At 55.6% G+C, this 19,364-nt stretch overlaps 1 protein-coding gene across 9 annotated transcripts; it reads right to left on the minus strand.

Annotated features, from left to right (window-relative positions):
- Positions 1 to 215: 215 nt before the first annotated feature.
- On the minus strand, positions 216 to 15,152 carry CCDC120 (coiled-coil domain containing 120). Of its 9 annotated transcripts, none has more exons than XM_070501929.1 (11): positions 15,014 to 15,152; positions 7,032 to 7,074; positions 6,753 to 6,807; positions 6,440 to 6,573; positions 5,675 to 5,815; positions 5,003 to 5,282; positions 4,588 to 4,650; positions 4,110 to 4,284; positions 3,887 to 3,985; positions 1,863 to 2,777; positions 216 to 1,366 (listed from the first exon to the last, which is right to left on the minus strand). In XM_070501929.1, the coding sequence occupies exons 3-11, from the start codon at positions 6,763 to 6,765 to the stop codon at positions 1,252 to 1,254; spliced, it is 1,935 nt and encodes a 644-aa protein (XP_070358030.1). In that variant the 5' UTR covers positions 6,766 to 6,807; positions 7,032 to 7,074; positions 15,014 to 15,152; the 3' UTR covers positions 216 to 1,251. The 9 variants fall into 9 exon arrangements, with proteins under 9 accessions (XP_070358030.1, XP_070358027.1, XP_070358029.1 ...); XM_070501926.1 differs by having other exon boundaries at positions 6,717 to 6,807; XM_070501928.1 differs by having other exon boundaries at positions 6,975 to 7,074.
- Positions 15,153 to 19,364: the final 4,212 nt, after the last annotated feature.

Below are 19,364 nucleotides of genomic sequence, written 5' to 3' on the forward strand. Positions count from 1 at the left end.
TAGGGCTCTTGTTCAGGGTTGGCTAGGAATTTGAACACAGACGGGCAAAGAACTTACCCCACATCATAAAGCAAGTAAAGCCAAAGCAGATGACATTATCACAGGCTGTTTCCACAATGCTCTACTGTTTATAAAATGGTGTTATAAAAATATATGTGGTCTTAACTATAGGTGTGGGCTCCTATGGCAAAGCAGATAGAAGAGCAACACATGGGTTCAGTTTACACATTTATTATAGAAATCCCCTTCCAGTGTGGGTAGTGTCTTGGGCCCAGATCCATTGGTACAAAAAAAAGTTTAACACCAGGTAAAGGGGGCAGGGGAACCCCCAGCTCCAGAAAGTCACAGACAGGTATCATAGAAAACACAGGTTGTGTGGATTTGTTTAAAAAGTGGTGGATGGAAAGAAAGCCAAGGAAGACGTGACGTAGCCCATGGCCAGACGTCACCTGAGGATTTTACTGGCATCTACCAGACGCCAGGTTCCACCACCGCAGCATCCCAGGACACAACACATCCGATGGCTCTGCCCTTTGGCCCTCCTGCGGGGCCTCCTGATCGGGGATAGACAGGGCGGAGGCTGCCGCCAAAGGCTGGGCTATCTCACCCTGTGGGCAGAGGCAGCGGGCACAGACAGGCAGACAGGGACTGGGGCTCCTTCAGGCACCCCTGAGGGTGGGAAAATGAACCCAAGCCCCCCACCCAGACTTCAGTCCTTCCAAATGTGGGCAGAGAGCCCACCTCCCCAAGAACTGCCCTGGCGAGGGGTGGCAGGGAGTTCTGTTCACACCGGAGTATCCTGGCTGCCCCAAACAGGGCCCTGAGACCCTATGTGGTCCATTTTGTGGAGGGGGTTCCTAAATGGAACAGGCTGGGCACGGGGACGGGAATGAACCCAACCAGGACGAGATCACAGTTTCCCTTTCATAAAACGTCTAGTGTTGGGGGAAGACAGTGAATACCTAAGTCACAACTGTAAACAGAAATGGAGGAAGGGGCTTGGAGTCCCCATTACACCATCCCCCCCTCTTTTAAGCTAGCTGAGGGCCCTCAGTCCCCAGCACAGTGTGAGAGGAGAAGCAGGGTGTCAGACACCTTCATGGACCCACAGGGAGCTAGGGGCCTTGGAAGATCTGATTGGCGCCCCGACCCAGGACTGAGAACAACCCCACCCCAGGGCTCAGCGAGGTCAGCTGTGTGCTCCCCAGACTGGAGTCATGCCCAGACCAACGAGGGGCATATCAGAAGGGGTCAGACCAGTGTCCCCGGGGTCTGGGGGTCAGAACTGGAGGACTGCTCCCCCTCTAGCGTCAGGTCACTTAAACGAGCGCTCAGCTCCGGGGGGTACAGGAAGTCCGCGTAGTATCTTTAGAAGGGGTAGCAGGAGTCCGGAGGACAGGGCGGGAAGACAGAGAAGAGAGGAAAAGACAGACAAGACACAGAAAGAGAGGAAAAGAGGCTCGTTAAAGAGGCGGAGGCAGGCACAGGACAGCACCTTTAGGCTCGCAAGGGTGGGGCATGGTGAAAAGAGGAAGAGAAAGGCAAGGCACACAGGATGTCCCTTCCTGCCAGCACCCTGGTTTCAAGGCTCATTTTCAGCTGACATGCACTGGCTGTTAAAATATTAAAATTCTTCTATAGCTTTGTAAAAAACTACTGCTACCAGGGCCCAAGATACCCCTCCACCGAGACCCCGTGGACTAAGGCAGCTCAGGCAGGGCCCAGAGACCCTGGGCCAAGGCTGCAGCTAGTTCTCTTGTGGTCCAAGTCATTAGCTATCACGACCAGCTGCTCTCTGGCCTGGATGCCTTTGCCATATGCCTCAAGAGACCCCTACCCATCAGTAAAAGCACCCCCCATACCTGCCGGAGACAGGGGGCGCCGTGAAACTCCTTGAGTGTGGGAGCGGCGCCTGGCTGGGGGCCCCATACAGCGCCTGGCCCACCTCATAGCAGCGGGCATGGAGGAAGGGTGGGTGTTGCGGGCCCATGTGGGGGAGCACAGGCCGGCGCTGGGGCCCCGAGGCCAGTCCCGAGTTCCGGATGTACCAGTCCCGCAGCCCCTCCAGGGCAAGGTTCTTGTGGCCGCTGCGCTCACCAGCTGGGGGGATACGGGTGGGCGGCGGCATCCACAGCAGAGGGTTTGGATGCACCTCTGGACCCTCAGTGGCCTCCAGGGGCAGGCCACAGGGCTTGGTGCGGGTGGCACGGGTGTGGGGGTCCTTGCTGCGGAGAAGGGGGCTGCTGACGTCAGCTGCATACACAGGTGGTGGGCCTGGGAGCATGGCGAGGAGCCCATCCCGGCGGGAGAGGGGTCCTGGGACCTCAGCTGCGGGCAGCAGCTCCCCCCAGCCTGCCCCGCCGCCACCACGGGGCAGGCCCCGGTCCAGGGAGTAGTCCAAGAGGAAGTCTCCGCACACAGGTGGGAGCCGGGGGGCCCCACGGGAGGCAGGGGCTGCTGAGCTAGGCCGGGCAGCCCGGGGAGGGTCTGGGGGGCCTGTTGTGCGGGAGGAGAAGGCAGGGGTTGGTTGGGGGCGCTCATACAGCACCTCACTGCTCTTACAGACCGGGGGGCCAGTGGCAGGGGGAACCAGAGGTGCAGGTGGGGAGCTGGCTCCCCCACCACCTGCCCGGTCCACTAGCAGGGCCTCGGAGCTGTTGCTGCGGCGGGTGCGAGCTGCAAAGAGGGAGGCGCGGTCGGAGGCAGGGTCCGCCCGTGGGAAGCCCATCTGGGAGTCCTGGCTGCCGGACCACTGGCGAGAATGGAGGCCTTCGGGTCTAGGGGCGCAGAGGCGGGGGTAATGGGAGGAGGGTCAGAAATATCAGGCAGACGGGCTGAGTGCCCTCCCTACCCCACCTCTTTCCAAGCCTTCGCTTCCACATCTCCAAAAGGGGCCCAGGATTAGCAACTGTGTGTATAAAGGTGTCAGGTGGTGGCATGTAAAGGACAGCAGAGGTTCTGTCCCTGCCTGGGGGGCCCAGGGCTTGAAAAGGAATGGGAGGGCCTGGGGCTGTCAGCTCCGAGGGAGAGGTGAGTGTGTGCGGGGCTGAAGCGGAAACGCCAGCAGAGGAGGGGCCCAGCAGAGGGCTCTTCCTAACACCCGGACCCCTCACCCCTGCTAAGGCACTTCTCACAGCTCCCCACCTCCTCCACCATGAGGCCCTAACCCTCAGGCCTGGAATTCAAGACCCTTCCTGAAGTCTCCGAGGCCCCGTGCGTATGAACCACCCAAAACTATCATTCCAACAGCCCCATTCACAGGACACAGTGCCGCAAGGATGGGGACTTTGTGTTGTTCACAGTCCAGGAAAAGGGGGCACCCAGGGAGTGTTTGTTTAAGCAGCAGTAAGGTACAGTGACTAAAAGCACCAACTCTGGAGTCGCACTTGCCTGGGTTCAAATACCAGGTCTTCAGTTTACCAACAAGTCACTTGACCTCTCTGGGCCTCAGTTTCCTCATCTATAAAATGGGACTAACTGTAGCACCTACCTCACAGGGATCTTGTGACAATTAAATGGGTTGACACCAGGCAAAGCCCTGATTCCTAGCAGGCAGCAGGCACTCAGTGCATGTCAACCAGAACTTATTATGCCTACAGTGTCTCTCAGAGGCACGTATTATGATGCCCATTTCACAAATGAGGAGACAAAGATTCAGAGAAGGGAAATGACTTGTCTAAAATGCACAGAAAAGCCCACACTCAAATTCTGATGCTTCTGCCCCAAATTCCCACCCCCTTCTTCTCCACCAAGACAAATCCTATTCACCTTTCAAAACCCAGCCTCTCACGTCCCACACCCTTTGAGAATGCTCTCCCCAACACCCCCAGTTAGAACTGACGGTTCCCTCCTCTGGTCCTCAAAGCCACCCTCAGAGTCCCCTTACTTGCAAAGCTGGGGGCCAGCGCCCCGGGTGAGGACAGGGGTGGCAGGCACACTTCGCCCCTCAAAACTGGAGGCACTCCTGGGCAGCGAGCGTGTGGGGCTAGACAGAGACGAGCAGGCCCAGGTGGGGGTCCAGGTTAGAGACCGTACCCACTAGGAGGCCCTCCTGCCAGCCCAGGCTCAAGATCCCGCTCCTGGCTCCTGGAGAAGGGGCTCACCCTCACCTGGTGGGGCTAGCCACAGAGTTCCGCCGGCTCTTCAGATCCCCATAAAGATCTGATGGGGGTGGTTTCCACGGGGTTCGTCGCTCAGGGCTGCCCCCAGACACCGCCCGCAGCTGGTCCCAGGCTTTGGGTGGCGAGGGACGCTCGGCCAAAGGGAAGCAGCCACGGGGCTCCTCTGGGTGGAAGGGAGAAAGTGGGGGAGAATTCAATGAGAGGGTCGCAACAGGTTGTAGGCAAAGCAAAGGGCAGGGGCTAGGGAGGCAGGGAGGGGCAGAGGGCTGGGCAGGGCTGAGCCAGCTGAGGAAGAGCTAAGAGATGAGGCAGGAACTCAGGCAAGAACTGGGGCAGGCGGGGTGGGGTGAGTCGAAGAAGATGAGGAAGCCACAGGAGGATGGGGCGTGGCTGAGGAGGAGCTAAAGAGGGAGAGGAGGGGCTGAGCCCCAAAGGATGGGTGGGTTTGGGGGATAGGGGTCCTCACCATTATCATGGCTGGCCCCAGACTCTGAGAGGGAGCTGCTCTCCGAGTGCAGAACTACATCCTCTAGGGGCAAGAAGGGGGAGACCGGGGCCTATCAATGCACGGCCTGGGTGCCGTCCCCTTACACCACTGGACAGCCTCCTCCTCACCCTGCTCCCTTCCCCAGAGCCCACCTTTACCTGGATTCAAGACCACCAGAGGCTTGGCTCCTCACTTTCCCGGAGCCTCGTGGTCAGTTCCCAGTGGCCTCACCCTTGCCCAGCCAATTTATCACAACTTCCCTTAGTGGTCGGTCCTTTAAGTTCTGTCTGCCTCCCACTTTTCACTGCCTGTTCGCCCACCCCACCCCTCCCACGTCCCCTAGCCAGTGCCCACTCTCCCACTTTCACTGGTGAGGTGATGGGGCCTGGCTCACCTTGGCTGAGCTGAGCGAGGCGCGTGCCCAGGCACACTCCCTGGGTGGTGATAACTGGCCCCGTGGACAGTGGCGGGAGCACTGGGAGGCCAAGGCGGGCCCGGACGTCCCCGAGCTGCTCCTCCAGCTCATGCAGCCTCCGCAGCGCGTCTGCCTGCACCTGGCGCCGGCGTCGGCGCTGCTCGGCACTCAGCTCGGGGGCCAAGGCCAGGCGGCGGGCAGCGGCCGCAATCTGCTGCTGCACTGACACCTCACGCTCCAGGGCCTCAAGAGCCAGCTCCTACAGGGCCCACCCAACAGGGGCGGACAGGACCAAATGTTGGAAGTGGCACAGGGACCAGGCCACCGGTAGCAGAGCTACACTGGAGACGGGGCCTGCTCTTCCTGGGGACAGCCTATTCCGGGGTGGACCTTATTCCTTCTGGGAGCAGGGTCTGTCTTGATTAGGAGCTGGGCCTATTCATCCTCCAGAGGGTGAGAGGCTTATCCTGATGGTTAGGGACCAGCATCCTCCCTCAGACCCAGAACCCACCTCCCTCCAGCCCGGTCCCTTCTCACCTTAGCCTCTCCTTCCCCTGGACGCAACCCCCACTCTGCCCACGGCTTCCTCCAGGCTCCTCCTCCTCTGGACCCATCTCGCCCCCATCTTGCTCTCCATGCCCATCTGCTCACCTCAGTAGGGCACAAGGAGTGGTGTGCTGGGTTGGGGTGCAGTGGAGGGTAGGCTCGGGCTGCAGGGGGCCGCCGGCGGACCAACTGAGGCCGTTCACCTGGCTCCAGTGGGCACTCAGGGGGCAGTTGGCCAGTCAGCTCCTGGGCGGTGGGAGGCAGGGATCAGAGACCACCAAGCGTTAGTTGGAGGGATGGGGCAAAGCAGTAATGACCCAGAAGCTAGAGAAGCCCTCTGAGGAGCCCAGTGCTGCTGAGCGCCCAAGCCTATTAGTTCTCTTTCTCCTCCCAATTCTCCACTGGGCAGATGCGCAGCCCCCCGATGGCCCAAATCCCCAGGGCGGTGGCCATGGGAGGCGGGGGGGCATATAAAGGTGACACAGTCTATGCGCTGCATATTCTATAACACTCCCTTCAGGGCCTGGGGCTGCAGGCTCTGAACCACATTATTATTTCTGGCAAACTGTGGACATTTACACCAAGAGGGGAAAATCAAAACCATAAATCACCTCATGTCAGTTCAGGTCTGGTTTTACTGCCGAATTTTGGAACTAACTATTATTTTTTGAGGTTTTTTTGCATTTCCAATTGTTGATAGGGGATTGTGGACCTGCCCTGCCATATTTTATTGATTCCAAGACATCTAGTTGAGCTGTGAGGAGCTGGAGGGTGACAGGGAGTCCACAGCTCAGCACCCCCCGCCAGGCTGCCTGCCTAGGGGCCCCGGCTCCTCACCCCCTCCCCGAGGCTCTAAGGGCCAGGCCTCACCGCCTCCTGGAGACACACTTTGCGCAGCTCCTGAAGTTTCAGGCTCAGGGCCTCCTGCAGGGCCCGCTGCCGGTCAAGCAGCCCCCGCAGACGCTCTGACTTCACCTGGGGGGCGGCCTCTCCAAACAGGGCAGCTGGACACACAGGGAGTAAAGATCAATGGAGCAGCCAGGACATCCTGGAGCAGCTGTGAGGCCAGGGGCCAACCCTTCCCAAACGGACATGCGGTGACTCAGAGCAGAGGAGGAGGCAGCGGGAGGGGAAAGCAGCCACCGACCTGAGGCATTGAAGGTGGGAGAGCTGATCAGCTGACCTTTGACTTCCATCCTGGTGCTGTCAAGAGGCCGGGGCTGATGGCTGGACAAGGCCTGGTAGCGATGCACGGGAGCCATTAAGGAAGCACATCCCTCAACCGCCCCCCTTACCCAGCTTCCCACACCCCGGCTGGGAATACGGGGTACCCTGACCCCACCCGCCTGCTTGGCCTGTCCTCTCAGAATCGGTGCCAATGTCTGGACCCACTTGGCCCTGGTACCTTGGTTCCCTTCCCATTGAGTGGGAGTACAGCAAGTGGGAAGCCGGGCGGACTTACAACGCCTCCTCAGAGGCCCATGGGTCACCGTCAGGAGTCTTGCCTGGGGAGGGAGAAGTAATGGTACAGATTCATCCAAGTATAACAACAGTGGGCATTTATTAAGCACCTGGCTGCCTGGAACAGTCACCTTCTATGCCATATTGAATCCTCACGACCACCCTGTGACAGGTCTGTGATGATTATTACCCCCATTTTAGAGATGAGGAGAACAAGGCTCAGAGAGGGGAGGGAGCCTGCACACCACTAAGGATGCAGCCCGGGCCGCCCCTTTGGTCCAACACTCTCCCTCACTAGAGCTGCTCCAACTCCCACAATTCCTCAGGAGCGCCCAGGCCTCAGGGCCTTTGCCCAGGCTGTGGCTGCTGACTGGAGTGCTCTTTTCCCCTCTCACCACTCCAGTCCCTGGTTCTCACTCTGGGGCTTAAATGTCACTTCCAGAGGGGGCTCCAGCATTACATCCCCTCATAACTGCTGTCCAACAAGAGACTGTGCCTTCTTCATACATTCACGAGGACAGGAAATGCATCTGTCCCGTTTTCATCAGTATTTCTGGCACTTCTAACACTTCTGTGCACATAGCACGTGCTCAATGAACATCTGCTAGGTGCATGAAAGAATGACAAGGGAGGGCCGGCGCGGTGGCACAGCGGTTAAGTTTGCACGTTACGCTTCGGTGGCCTGGGTTTCGCTGGTTCGGATCCCAGGTGCAGACATGGCACCACTTGGCAAGCCATGCTGTGGTAGGCGTCCCACATATAAAGCAGAGGAAGATGGGCAAGGATGTTAGCTCAGGGCTAGTCTTCCTCAGCAAAAAGAAAGAGGAGGATTGGCCACAGATATTAGCTCAGGGCTAATCTTCCCCCCCCAAAAAAAAGAATGACAAGGGAGCTGAGCCAGGGATCAAGCCCAGATCCGTGGGTCTGTTATCCCAACTCCAGCCTGTGGTCCTGTGCGGCAGGGAGACTGTTCCCTTGGCCCCGGACCCTTCTGGCCCCTCAGGACCCAAGCCTCAGCACCCCAGGGAAGTCACCCTGCTGGGACTGTGAGTGGCAAAGTCCGCAGCTACAGATAACAAGCTGCCTGCCTTCTGCATCCTTCTCTGCCCCCAGACACCCTGGCTGACCATGGAGCCTGCCTTGGCTGGCCGCCAGCCCTGCCCTCGTCCCCTCCTCTGGAGTTTGCTCCTGCCCTCCTACATCCTGCTCGGTCACCAGCTGGGCCGCCAGGTGACATCACCTCCCGCCACCTGGCCTGACTTCAGTAGCAGGCAACAAGGAAGGCCTCATGAGGCTACAGAGGTCCCAGTCTCACCTACCTTGAAATCCCCAGTTTGTCATGTCACGGTGGCTAGGTGTGGGGAAGACCCAGGCAACCGAGGATGCACGGGTTCAAGCCCCGTCCCCATCTATACATTGGGGATGTGGCCAAGCAGCCAATATGCTGCTACCAGTTTCTCGGCAGTCCTCCTACCCGTCCCACAGGGCCTGAACCGCCCCTGCAAAGCAGTGGCTCCCCGTCCTCAACATCAGGGCTGGAGACCAGTCCAAGCCCTTGCACACGCCCAGGCAGCAATGTGGGCTTTGCAGAGGCGCTCACACGCCCACCCTCCAAAGTCTGACAGTGCCCAGTGTGGCAGGGTTTCCTCAAGGACCCAGCTCAGCCTCCTCTGCCCCTCGGCTCCTGGGGCCCCTTCTTCCCCAGTCCCCATTTGGGTTTGAGGAACTCTCCCAGGGCTCCCCTAAACCTTCCTCCGCCCCCACAGGAACCTCAACTCTGCCCTAGGGGGCCTGTTCACCAGGAGTGGTCCCATATCCAGCACTGGGCTGCCTTGAGCCTTCCTTCTCTGGGAGCTCACGGCATCCTGGAAGTCAACACGGGGTCCAAACAGGAACCCCGACTCCACCCTGGCAGTCTGACCTCGGGGACATAGCTAGGGCCTGAGTCATGGGGTCACTGGGCAGGCTAGACACAGGGTCAACGCCCCACACCCCCACACTCGGCTCCCAAATCTGCCTCCACTCAGCTGCCCTCTGCACATTTGCCCTGGGGCCTGGGGCTGCCCCATCCCCACCTGGAGATGGTGAGAAGGGGGACCCCAGCAGCCCCCTGCCCAACACACCCCCACACCAGCCCCTGGGGCTCCCCACTGGTGACCCTGTGCCCTGTCCTGTCCCAGGATGGGCTGCAGCAGGAGAGCTGTGGAGGGCACCCCCCACACCCAGAGGCGGGCCCAGCAGGTTTTTCAGGTCTGCCCTTCTGACACCACAGCCGAGAAAGAAATTCCTGGCTGTAATGACTGTTTACAACCAAGACGCTTCACCTGGGTGGCACCCCAACACCCTCAGTGGGACCCCCATTTCCACATCCTGCCATGGTTTGAGCAAATGCAAACTCCCCCTGTCTGGGATGCTTCCCTACGCTGCCCTAGAGGCCCCCTGCCCCCACTCTAGGTGAACAGGTTGGAGGCTGGCAGGCAGGTACTGGCAAGTAGTTTCTCCATAGCCCAGTCTGGGCTCTCCTGGGGACTGGGCTGAGGGAGGGCAGAGGCTATTCATGCAGGGGAGGACGGAGGAGAGGAAGGGCGGGGAACAGAGAAGGAGGATTCTGGCTTCTCTTTTCCCCCATCCCTTCTCCTCGTCCATTTCCGGCAAGAAATCAGCTTCATGCCAGGAAAGGAAATGGGATGTTTTGGGCTTCACCCCTCTCCTCGGGGCCCCCTTCCTTGCTGTCCCTCTTCATAGACCTGGCTCTCTCCTGCAGGGAACTTCAGTATACCCTAGCCCCTCCTCCCACACCCCCCGCCCCTGGACCCACTGCTCCCAGGTGCTCACCAATGCCAGAGACGTGCTGTGGGGTGGCCTTGGGTACCTCAAAAAAACAGTTGTCTTGACCAGGCCCTGCTCCGGCTGGTAGTGGCAGTGAGCGGGGAGTGCAGTGGCGGATGCCTAGGCCGCCTCCCACTAGGCAATGGCCCAGCCTACCTGGCCAGGGACTGGGCAGGCCCATACCTTTTAACCCTTGCCTGCCTGCCTGCCACCAGGGCTCGGGCTACCCTCAGGGGCAGTCTGGAAGCCAGGTCCCCTCAGGGTGTCCAACATGGCCAAGACCTGGACCTCCCCCCTCACTGCCTAGCAGAGGACTGAGGAAGAAGGGCTAAGGGTCGTGGCAGCGGCAGCTGACTCTGGTGCCGCTCAAGTTCCCAGATCAGACTTGGCCCAGCCAAGGGTACTACCTAGGAGCTGGGGGACAGAGAGCCGGGGAGCTGCTAGGCACACAGGAGGTCTTGGGTGTAAATTGGGTGTGTGTCTCTTGGCAGCACACATCACATCCCTGAGGCCCCTACCCTTCCCTCCCGGGGCAAGGCAGGGCTTGGAGAAGGTCTTAGGTCTTAGAGCAAGTCCCACCCTCACTGGGATGATTATTGCCCAAGTTGGGAGAGAGGGGGTCAACTTTTCTAAGGAGAGACCAGGTCTCAAGACTCTACCACCTTCTGCAGCTCCAGAAGAAATCATCCTAGCAAACCAGCAACACACACATGTGGTTCAAGCCCTCCAGATCCCTACAAACCTGGGAGGAGGGCACCAACCCAGCTCCTCAGAGCCAGCCTGTAGATGTGGAAGCTGCGGCTCGGGGAGGTGAAGAGGCCTGATTCTGATCACAGAGGCATAAGAGCAGGTAGAAGCAGAAGTCGGGGGGCTGGCTCCTGCGGTGGAGGCCGACAGAGGCTCCTCCCGCAAGGGAGGAGGAGTGGGAAAGGGGGCTCACGCTTCTTCACGTCCAGGCTGGGTCTCCCCCATCCACCCCCCTGCCCCGAGGCATTTCTGGACAGGTGCCAAGGAAACTGAGGGCTCTGAGTCCCCCTGAGGTACTGTCTTCCCCACACCGCCACCCGAGCTCTGGGCCTGTCCCGGCATACACCACACAGCCTGTACTCCATTTGGGACCATCTACTTTGTGACCTCAGGGCCCAAGCCCAAGCCAGGCCCCTGCGGCAGCCCACGCCATGATGTGAAAGCAGAGTGAGGAAAGCTCCCTCTCTGCTTGGCAGGCGGGCCAAGTCCGGAGAGGAGCTCACTGGATCAGCAACGCCCCACATACACGCTATTGTGGCCTCCCGCCACCCTGCCCACCTTTCTTCCTGGGTGTGAGATTTCTGGCATGGGACACAAAGGCCCCTTTCATCACCCCCCTTCTCCCCCCGCTTCACTGCCTGGGGCTGGTGGAGGCGGTAGCCATAAGGTGGGCAGCTGGGTGTTGGTGGGGAGTGTCCTCTCAGCCATGGCCTCTCCTGCCTCCTGTGGGACACCAAGGATGTTGGGAAGAGGGATGTTTATAAAATCAGAGCCGAGAGGGACAAGGGCATCAGGCTGGCAATGAAGATTAAGTCTCAAGTCTTCTTCATCTGTAAAACGGGTACACGGTGGTTTCAGAGTGGTTTCAGAGCCGACAGAGGCGAAAGGAACTTTGGAAGGCATTTCAAAGTGCATGGTAACTCGCACCACGTCATTAATGACTGTTAATGACGACAATAATAAACTCACGCAGGTGGAGGGCGCGGGAGTGAGGAGAGGAGAGTAAGGGCCCCTCGGGCCAGGCAGACAGATGGGGCAGAGGCACCCACACACACCACTGCCCTGGCCCACGACTTTTAACAGCCTAGAAGACAGCCAACCTCTAAGCCCCACCCCAGCCAGGACCTGAGCCTCACCCGGCCTCATGTAGGGGTAGCAAGTGGTGGGTCAGGGATTCAACCTAGCTCTGCCACCTACTGGCTGTGTGACTGCTTGGACAAATCACTTAACCTCTGTGCCTGAATGTCCGCATCTGTAAAATGGGGGTGACGATAAGAATATGTACCTCACAGAGGTGCTGTGAGCATGAGTTAATACATTTAAAGCTTGCTTAGGACCATGCCTGGCCTGCAGTAAATGCTCAGTATGTACTGGCTTTCATAATTACAAATATTTCTCCATATGTATATGTATATTTTTGAGAGACAGCTGGTATCCCTCAGCCTCCAAACCCTCCCTACTTGCTACCCAGACATGGAACCCTCCCTACTCGTCAAACCAAACATATTTGAAACAAGGCTGTTTTCCCTCATTATCCAACCTCTCCCTACTCAACATCAAAAACATGGGAACCTGGGGCTGGCCTGGCGGCATGGTGGTTACGTTCACAGGCTCTGCTTCAGTGGCCTGGGGTTCACAGGTTCGGATCCCGGGCGCCGACCTACACACTGCTCATCAAGCCATGCTGCTGTGGTGTCCCACACACAAAACAGAGGAAGACTGGCATAGACGTTGGCTCAGCGACAATCTTCCTCACCAAAAATAAAATGCAGGAACCAAATATATTCAGGTAAATTGTCCAAACTCTCACTATCCAAATACAGAAACTGAATGGATTTGGATACATTTTTGAGGAAGAACTGTATCCCTCACTCTCTGAGCTTTCCTTACTCACCAGGCAAAATGCAGAAACCAAATATGTTTACACAACACAGTACCCTTACTATCTCAACTCTTGCCACTGGAGCTCAGGAGAATGAGTAGATTTGAATATATATATATATATATATGTATATATATTTTTTTTAAGAAAGATTAACCCTGAGCTAACATCTGCTGTCAATCCTTTTTTTTTTTTTGCTGAGGAAGACTGGCCCTGAGCTAACATCTGTGCCCATCCTCCTCTACTTTACACGTGGGACACCTGTGACAGGATGGCTTGATAAGCAGTACATAGATCTGCACCTGGGATCCAAACCAGCGAACCCTGGGCCACCAAAGCAGAACATGCGAACTTAACCACTGCACCACCAGGCCGGCCCTAAATACATTTTTGAGTTACAGCCATTATCCCTCATTATCTGAACTCTCCCTACTCACTGTGTAAAATGCAAAATCAAAATACCTTCAGATAACTTGGTATCTTTCACCGTCTGAACTATCTGAACTCTCCTACTCAGAACTTGGGTACCAAATACATTGTGACAGTGAGGGATGCTTGTGTTGTTATTAATAGATTTGGATAAATGTTTTAGATAAATGAGACAGGTCTGGGATCTCATTATTCAAACTCTCACTACTCTCTATGAGAAATGCAGGAACAAAACATAATTGAATAGCGTGTTTCCTCCTCGCTAGTCAAATTCTCCCTGTCCACCTCAGAATCAAGGAGATTCAGACAGTGAGACAATCTCGTATTATCCTTGTTGTTGTTATTGTCACTACTGGATGGGCGTGATTCTTACATGCAGTGACACTCCCCCTCCCCCCGACCCCAGATCTGTCCCACAGAGGCGGGATGGACTTAGCACCAAGATTTGTATTGCTTCCTGCTGAGAGAAGGGGGATAAACCTCGCCCCCATCCCACCCCACCAAGCCCTGAAGTCTCCAGCCTAGAATGGGGTTTTTCCAGGCCAGGAAAGCAGGGAGCACGCACCCAGGATCAAGAGCAGGAGATGGGGGTAACGTGACCTAGAAGATTCACACGTAGCCGAGTCCCCCACCCCCACATATTTGCTCACCACCCCCGCCCCCGGGACATGGGGTAGCCCCCAACCTAGCGAGGCGGAAACATGACCCAGACCTCGCAGACTCCCAGGGAGTCACTGAATAATTTAGGGTGTTCTTTCACACCCGGGGAGGGCGGGGGGCACAAGAACAGCTCCATGCCCTCCTGGGGCAGGGAGAGACATGCAGGCTCTGTGTGAGATCACCGAGGGGGGGCGGGGCGGGGGGAACACACAAAAAACCCTCAGCTACACAGGGCCCATAAAGCTACTCGCTCTTGCTCATGCTAAGAGCAGCATTTAGAATGAACTTCAGAGATAATGAGAACAGCGGAACCGCCAAATTCAGGGGCAGGGTACAACGGGACCCCTGTCCTTCTGGGCTCAGAGGAGATGGAAAGTGGGCGTTAGGAAGGAGGGAACTCTGAACAGAGTGGGGGGATATGGTAAGGAGTAGGACAGGGGCCTGGGGTTGGGACGGAACGAAGGGACAGGACAGGAAGGAGTGTAGGGGACAAGACAGTGTCAGACTTGTCGTAGGATGGAGGTCAGGAGGCAGGACAGAGAAGGAGCCAGGACACTGGCCAGGGGATGGGATGGAGTGAGGTTCGGGACAAGAGTCAGAGAAAAAGTAGGGGACAGCAGAGGACAAAAGAGCAGGGCAGGGGTCAGGGTCAGTATAGAACAGTAGTCAGAACATGTGACCCAGAACAGGTCAAGACAGGGGTCAAGGGAGGGGATAGGGAAAAGAGCAGGTTCAGGATGGAGGTAAGGCACAGGAAAAGATAGGGACAGAATGAGGATAGAAATGAGGACAGTGATGGGACAAGAGAAGATGGGGAAACAGCACAGAGTTGGGGGCAGGAGATGGGGCACCATCTAAAGGTGGTGAGCCAGGACAGAGATCAGGAGCTGGGAAGGGGGCCGGGGGACAGCACAGGGTGGGATGAAAGTACAGAAGTCAGAGGTCAGGAATTAGAACAGCTCTGGATCAGACTTGGGTTAGGGGGACAAGACATGACTGGGAAGGGGTTCAGGGACTGGACCAGAGTTTAGGGAACAGACAGGTCAAGCATCAGGACAGAAACTGGTGTGATAAGGACAAGGCAAGATGAGCTTCAGAGACGGAACAGGGTCAGGCAAAGATCTGTGATCAGGCTAAGGATCCTGAGACCAGAACTGGATGGGGTTTGGGGTCAGGACTGAGTGTAGGACAAAACAGGGGTTGAGGATCACGCCAGGCCAGAATATGGTTAGGTCAGGGGTCAGACCAGAAGTCCTGGAGCCAAGACTGGCCAGGGCTCGAGGCTAAAACAAGATGTAGTCAGGTCAGCAGGGGTCCCGAGTGAGACCACGGGGTCAGAGGTCGCGGGTGCGCGCGCGGGTTCGGCCCCCGTCGGCGTTTCCGGGCCCTCACCCCGCCCTGTCTCCTCCCTTCTTCCCGTGGCGGGCGTTACTCACCGAGGGTCCCCGCGGCGGTGGAGGCGGGGTCGGTGGAGGCCGGGACGGAGGTGGGCGCGCCGCGCCCTCGCTGCCCCCGCTCGTCCCCGGGCTCGCGCCTACTCCGCCCTGCCCGTGGGCCGCGGTCGGCCGCGCCACTGTTAGCTGTGGGGGCCAGACGGGGGGCGCGGGGAGGGTGGGAGAGGAGAGCCGGCTCGGCCGCGGGCGGTGGACCCCGGCCCCCCACCTTCAACTCGGGTCCGTCCGCTCCCGGCGGCACCGCCGCCGCCGCCGCCGCGGAGCGCGAGCCTGGGGTGGGGGATGAGGGGGGACAGGGGCGGGGCGCGAGACCACAGCAGCGGCGAAGCCCGAGTGCGCAGGCGCCAGTTCGGGTCTTCGATTTTCCTGCCCTGGGAGCGCCAGGAGGGAACCAGCTGGGAGCGCGTGCGCACACGCTTTCTCGAGGGTGGCGGAGCGCCCCCTACCGAGGCCACGCCCCCTCAGTGATCAGACTGGCACCCCTCAACCTCCAACAGAACCCCAAAAATACCCCGAACTGCCTTCTGTCAGCTGCCGCCACACCTGTAAATTCCCCCAACTACCCTCCATGCCCCAAATGCACCCCAAACAACCATCATCCCCCAAATTGTATCCCCAAATTATTGTCCGTTGATCCCAAGCAGTACCCCTAATCCATCCTCCATGGACACCCAAGCTGTACGAATAAACTAGCCTCCACTACCTCCAAGTAGTTCCCCCAAACCATCTGCAATCAGCCCTGAAACCGTTCACCTCCAAAGAGCACTTCCAAATCACCCTCTGTCTACTCCCAATATGCACCCAAAACACCCTCCACTGACCCCGAACCACTCCCCATGTACCATCTTAACCATACTCTATGGATACCCAAATGGTTCTCCAAGAGCCCTCAACACCGCCCCAAACATTCTCAACCACCTTTGGCGTGGCCCCCACCTACGCCCCAAATCAATTCCAACAGTCACCTGCTCTACCTCCAAACCGTGTTCCATGAACCCCCCCACCAAAGCTTCCATGACCAACCCCACCCCCTGCAAAACTACCTTCCAACAGCCCCTATCACTGTCCCGTATACTCCCAACTACTCAATGTGTGATCCTCCAACTGCACCTCAGACTACCCTCCAACACCTCTCCACCGCCGAACCACGCTCCACTGATCCAAACTCCATCCCCAAAGCACCGGCCAACAGTCCTCAACTGTACCTCCAAATAACCCCTAACTGAACCCACAAATCATACTCCAGTGGCCCAAAATGTGTCCCTCAAACCCTCCAATGACTCTTACCTTCACCCCAAATCATACTTCAGTGGCCCAAATATATTACAAAGCACCCTCCAATGATCTTTTCTTAAAACAACTTAATTGAGACATAATTTACATACTGTAAAAGTCACCCATTTTAAGCATGCGATTCAATTATTTTAGTAAATTTACCAAAGTGTGCAACAACCATCATAATCCAGTTTTAGAGCATTTTCATCCTCCCAGTAAGATCCTCATGCCTGAATACAGTTAGTCCCCATTCCCATTCCCAGCCCCAGGTGAACACTAATCTACTTTCTGTCTCTATAGATTTGCCTTTTCTGGGCACTTCATATAAATGCAGTATGTGGACTTTTGGTGTTTGGCTTCTTTCACTGAGCATAATCAGCCATGTAGTAGCATGTATCAGTGGTTCTTTTTACTGCTGAATAGTATTCCATCCAATGATCTTTAACTACTCCCCAAAAAACTCACTAATAGCTCCCCAACTATAGCTCATAATAGCCCTCTGACACCCAGACCTCAAAACAGGCCCCCAAACAGCATCCCAGACTATACCCACCAGCCCTCAATTATATCCCAAAACCACGCTATTGATCCTCAAACTTCATCACTAAACTACCCTTCCAGAGCCTCACCTTCATCCCCAAACCTCCTTCTAACAGCCCCCACTCTACCCTCAAACTGCCCTTTAACTCCCAACAATATCCCCAAAGTGCCCTTTCAAGGATGCCCAGCTCTAACCCCAAACTACTCTCAATTACAAACCTCACCCCTAAAATTCCCCTTCCAAGAGCCCCCATCTCTACCTCTAAATAACCCTTAACTGCCTTCCCTTTGTCCCACAGCTGCAGCCCCAAACTATACCTCCAAATCACTCTTCAATGACTACTATACCGAACTTGTCTTCAATTACATGCAACTACACCCACAAAACATCTTCTAATTGTTCCCAACCATACCACCCAAACCACCCTCCAAGAACTCCCGACTACACCCTAAAGTGCCCTATAATAGCCCCCAATGCTATCTGTAAACATCCCCCATTTATCTTCCCACAGTTTCCAACTACACCTCCAAACCACCCTCCAGTGACCCCTCAACCCCACCTCAATCTTCCCTTTGATGACTCCAACTGTACTCAAACACTTCCCGGTGGCCTCTAATTATGTCCTCAAACTGTCCTCAATAACCCCCAAGCATACCCCTAAGTCCCTCCTACAGCCCCCAAATCTACCCCCAAGCCATCTGTATTAGCTTCCTGCGGCTTCTGCGGCAAATTACCACAAACTCGGTGGCTTAAAACAGAAGAAATTTATTCTCTCACAGTTCTGGGGGCCAGAAGACCGAAATCAGGGTGCCAGCAGGGCTGTGCTCCCTCCAGAGGCTCTAGAGGAGAATCTGTTTCCTCTTCCTCTTTTGCTGGCTGTCAGCATTCCTTGGCTTGTGGCCACATCACTACAATCTCTGCTTCCTTGGTTGCATTGCCTTCTTTTCTGTCAAATCTGCCTCTGTCTCCCTCTTATAGGGACACTTGTGATTACAGTTAGGGTCCCCTGGATAATCCAGGACAATCTTCCCATCTCAAAATCCTTGCCTTAATCATATCTGCAAACTGAAAAGTCCTTTTTCTCTTCTTCTTCTTCTTTTTATTTATTTATTTATTTGCCATCTAAGGTACCTTCACAGGTTCCAGGAATTAGGATGTACATATCCCAATCTGGGGAGGGCATCATTCAGCCTACAACAGTACACTCTTTGGCCCCCCAAATAGCTGCATCCACTCCACATGCAAAACACATGTACCTCATCCCAATACCCCCAGAAGTTTCAACCCATTACAGCATCAACTCAAGTTCAAAATCTCACTTTAATATCATCAGCTCAATAGTTCCAAATCTCATCATCTAAATAATCTAAATCAGATATGAATGAGACTCTGAGTGTAACCTACCCTGAGGCAAAATTCTTCTCCGTCTCTGGACCTGTGAAACTAGAAAACAAGTTATCTGTTCCCAAGATGCAGTGGTGGGACAGGCATAGGATAAGAGTTATAGACATTCCTATTCCAAAAGGAAGGGAAAAAGGTGTCACTGGTTCCAAGTAATTTTGAAATCCAGCAGGGCAGTTTCCATTAGGTTTCAAGGCCTGGGAAGAATCCACTATCACTTGAGGCTCCACCTCTGGCTCCACAGCTCTGCCCTCAGAGTTATTCTTCCTTCCTCTTGAAGGGTAGCACATATTTGCAGCTGAGTAGTTTTAGCCTATATCCTTCCAGCAGAATTTTGGGAGTCCAATATCCTTCATTTCATCCTGTCTCTGTTTCTTTCAAGCCAAATGGGCAGTATTTGTGGCAGTATAACATTCTCAAAAACCTTGTGGGTCTCCCATGGAATTCACAGGGACTCATACCATTAGACAAGAGGATCATCCACAAATCTTCTCTGGATAATCCTATCTCTAGTCCTGACTTCTGCTGAGATGGTTGATAGGATCCATGAGTAACAGGCACACCCTTGGCTTTCTCTCCAGAGCATACTTTCCTGACATTGAATCTCTTAAATCTTGTATCTTTTGCAATCTAGACAGCCTGAGAATTTCCAAAATCATCAAATCCTGGATCCATTTTCCTTAACAGTTCTTTCCTCAATTTATTTCTTTCCTTTCACATTTTACTATAAGCAACAAGAAGAAGCCAGGCAACACTTTCCTTGGACATCTCCTCAGTTAAATACCCAGATCCATCACTTAGAAGCTCTGCTTTCCACACAACTGTAGGACACAATTCAGCTAAGTTTTCTGCCTCTATATAACAAGGCTCTTGTTGTCCGGTTTCCAATGACATGTTCCTCATTTCCTTCTGAGCCCTCACCAGCAGCATCTTTAATATTCATATTTCTACAAACATTCTGTTTATGATGACATATGTATTCTCTAAGACAATGTAGGTTTTTTCTACTGTGCTCCTCATTTCCTTCTGAGCCTTCACCAGCAGTGCTTTTAACATTCATATTTCTACCAACAGTCTGTTCAAAGCAGTCTAGGCTTTTTCTATCATGTGCCTCAA

The sequence above is a fragment of the Equus asinus genome, chromosome X, assembly GCF_041296235.1.
Source record: "Equus asinus isolate D_3611 breed Donkey chromosome X, EquAss-T2T_v2, whole genome shotgun sequence".
Lineage (NCBI taxonomy): Eukaryota > Metazoa > Chordata > Mammalia > Perissodactyla > Equidae > Equus > Equus asinus.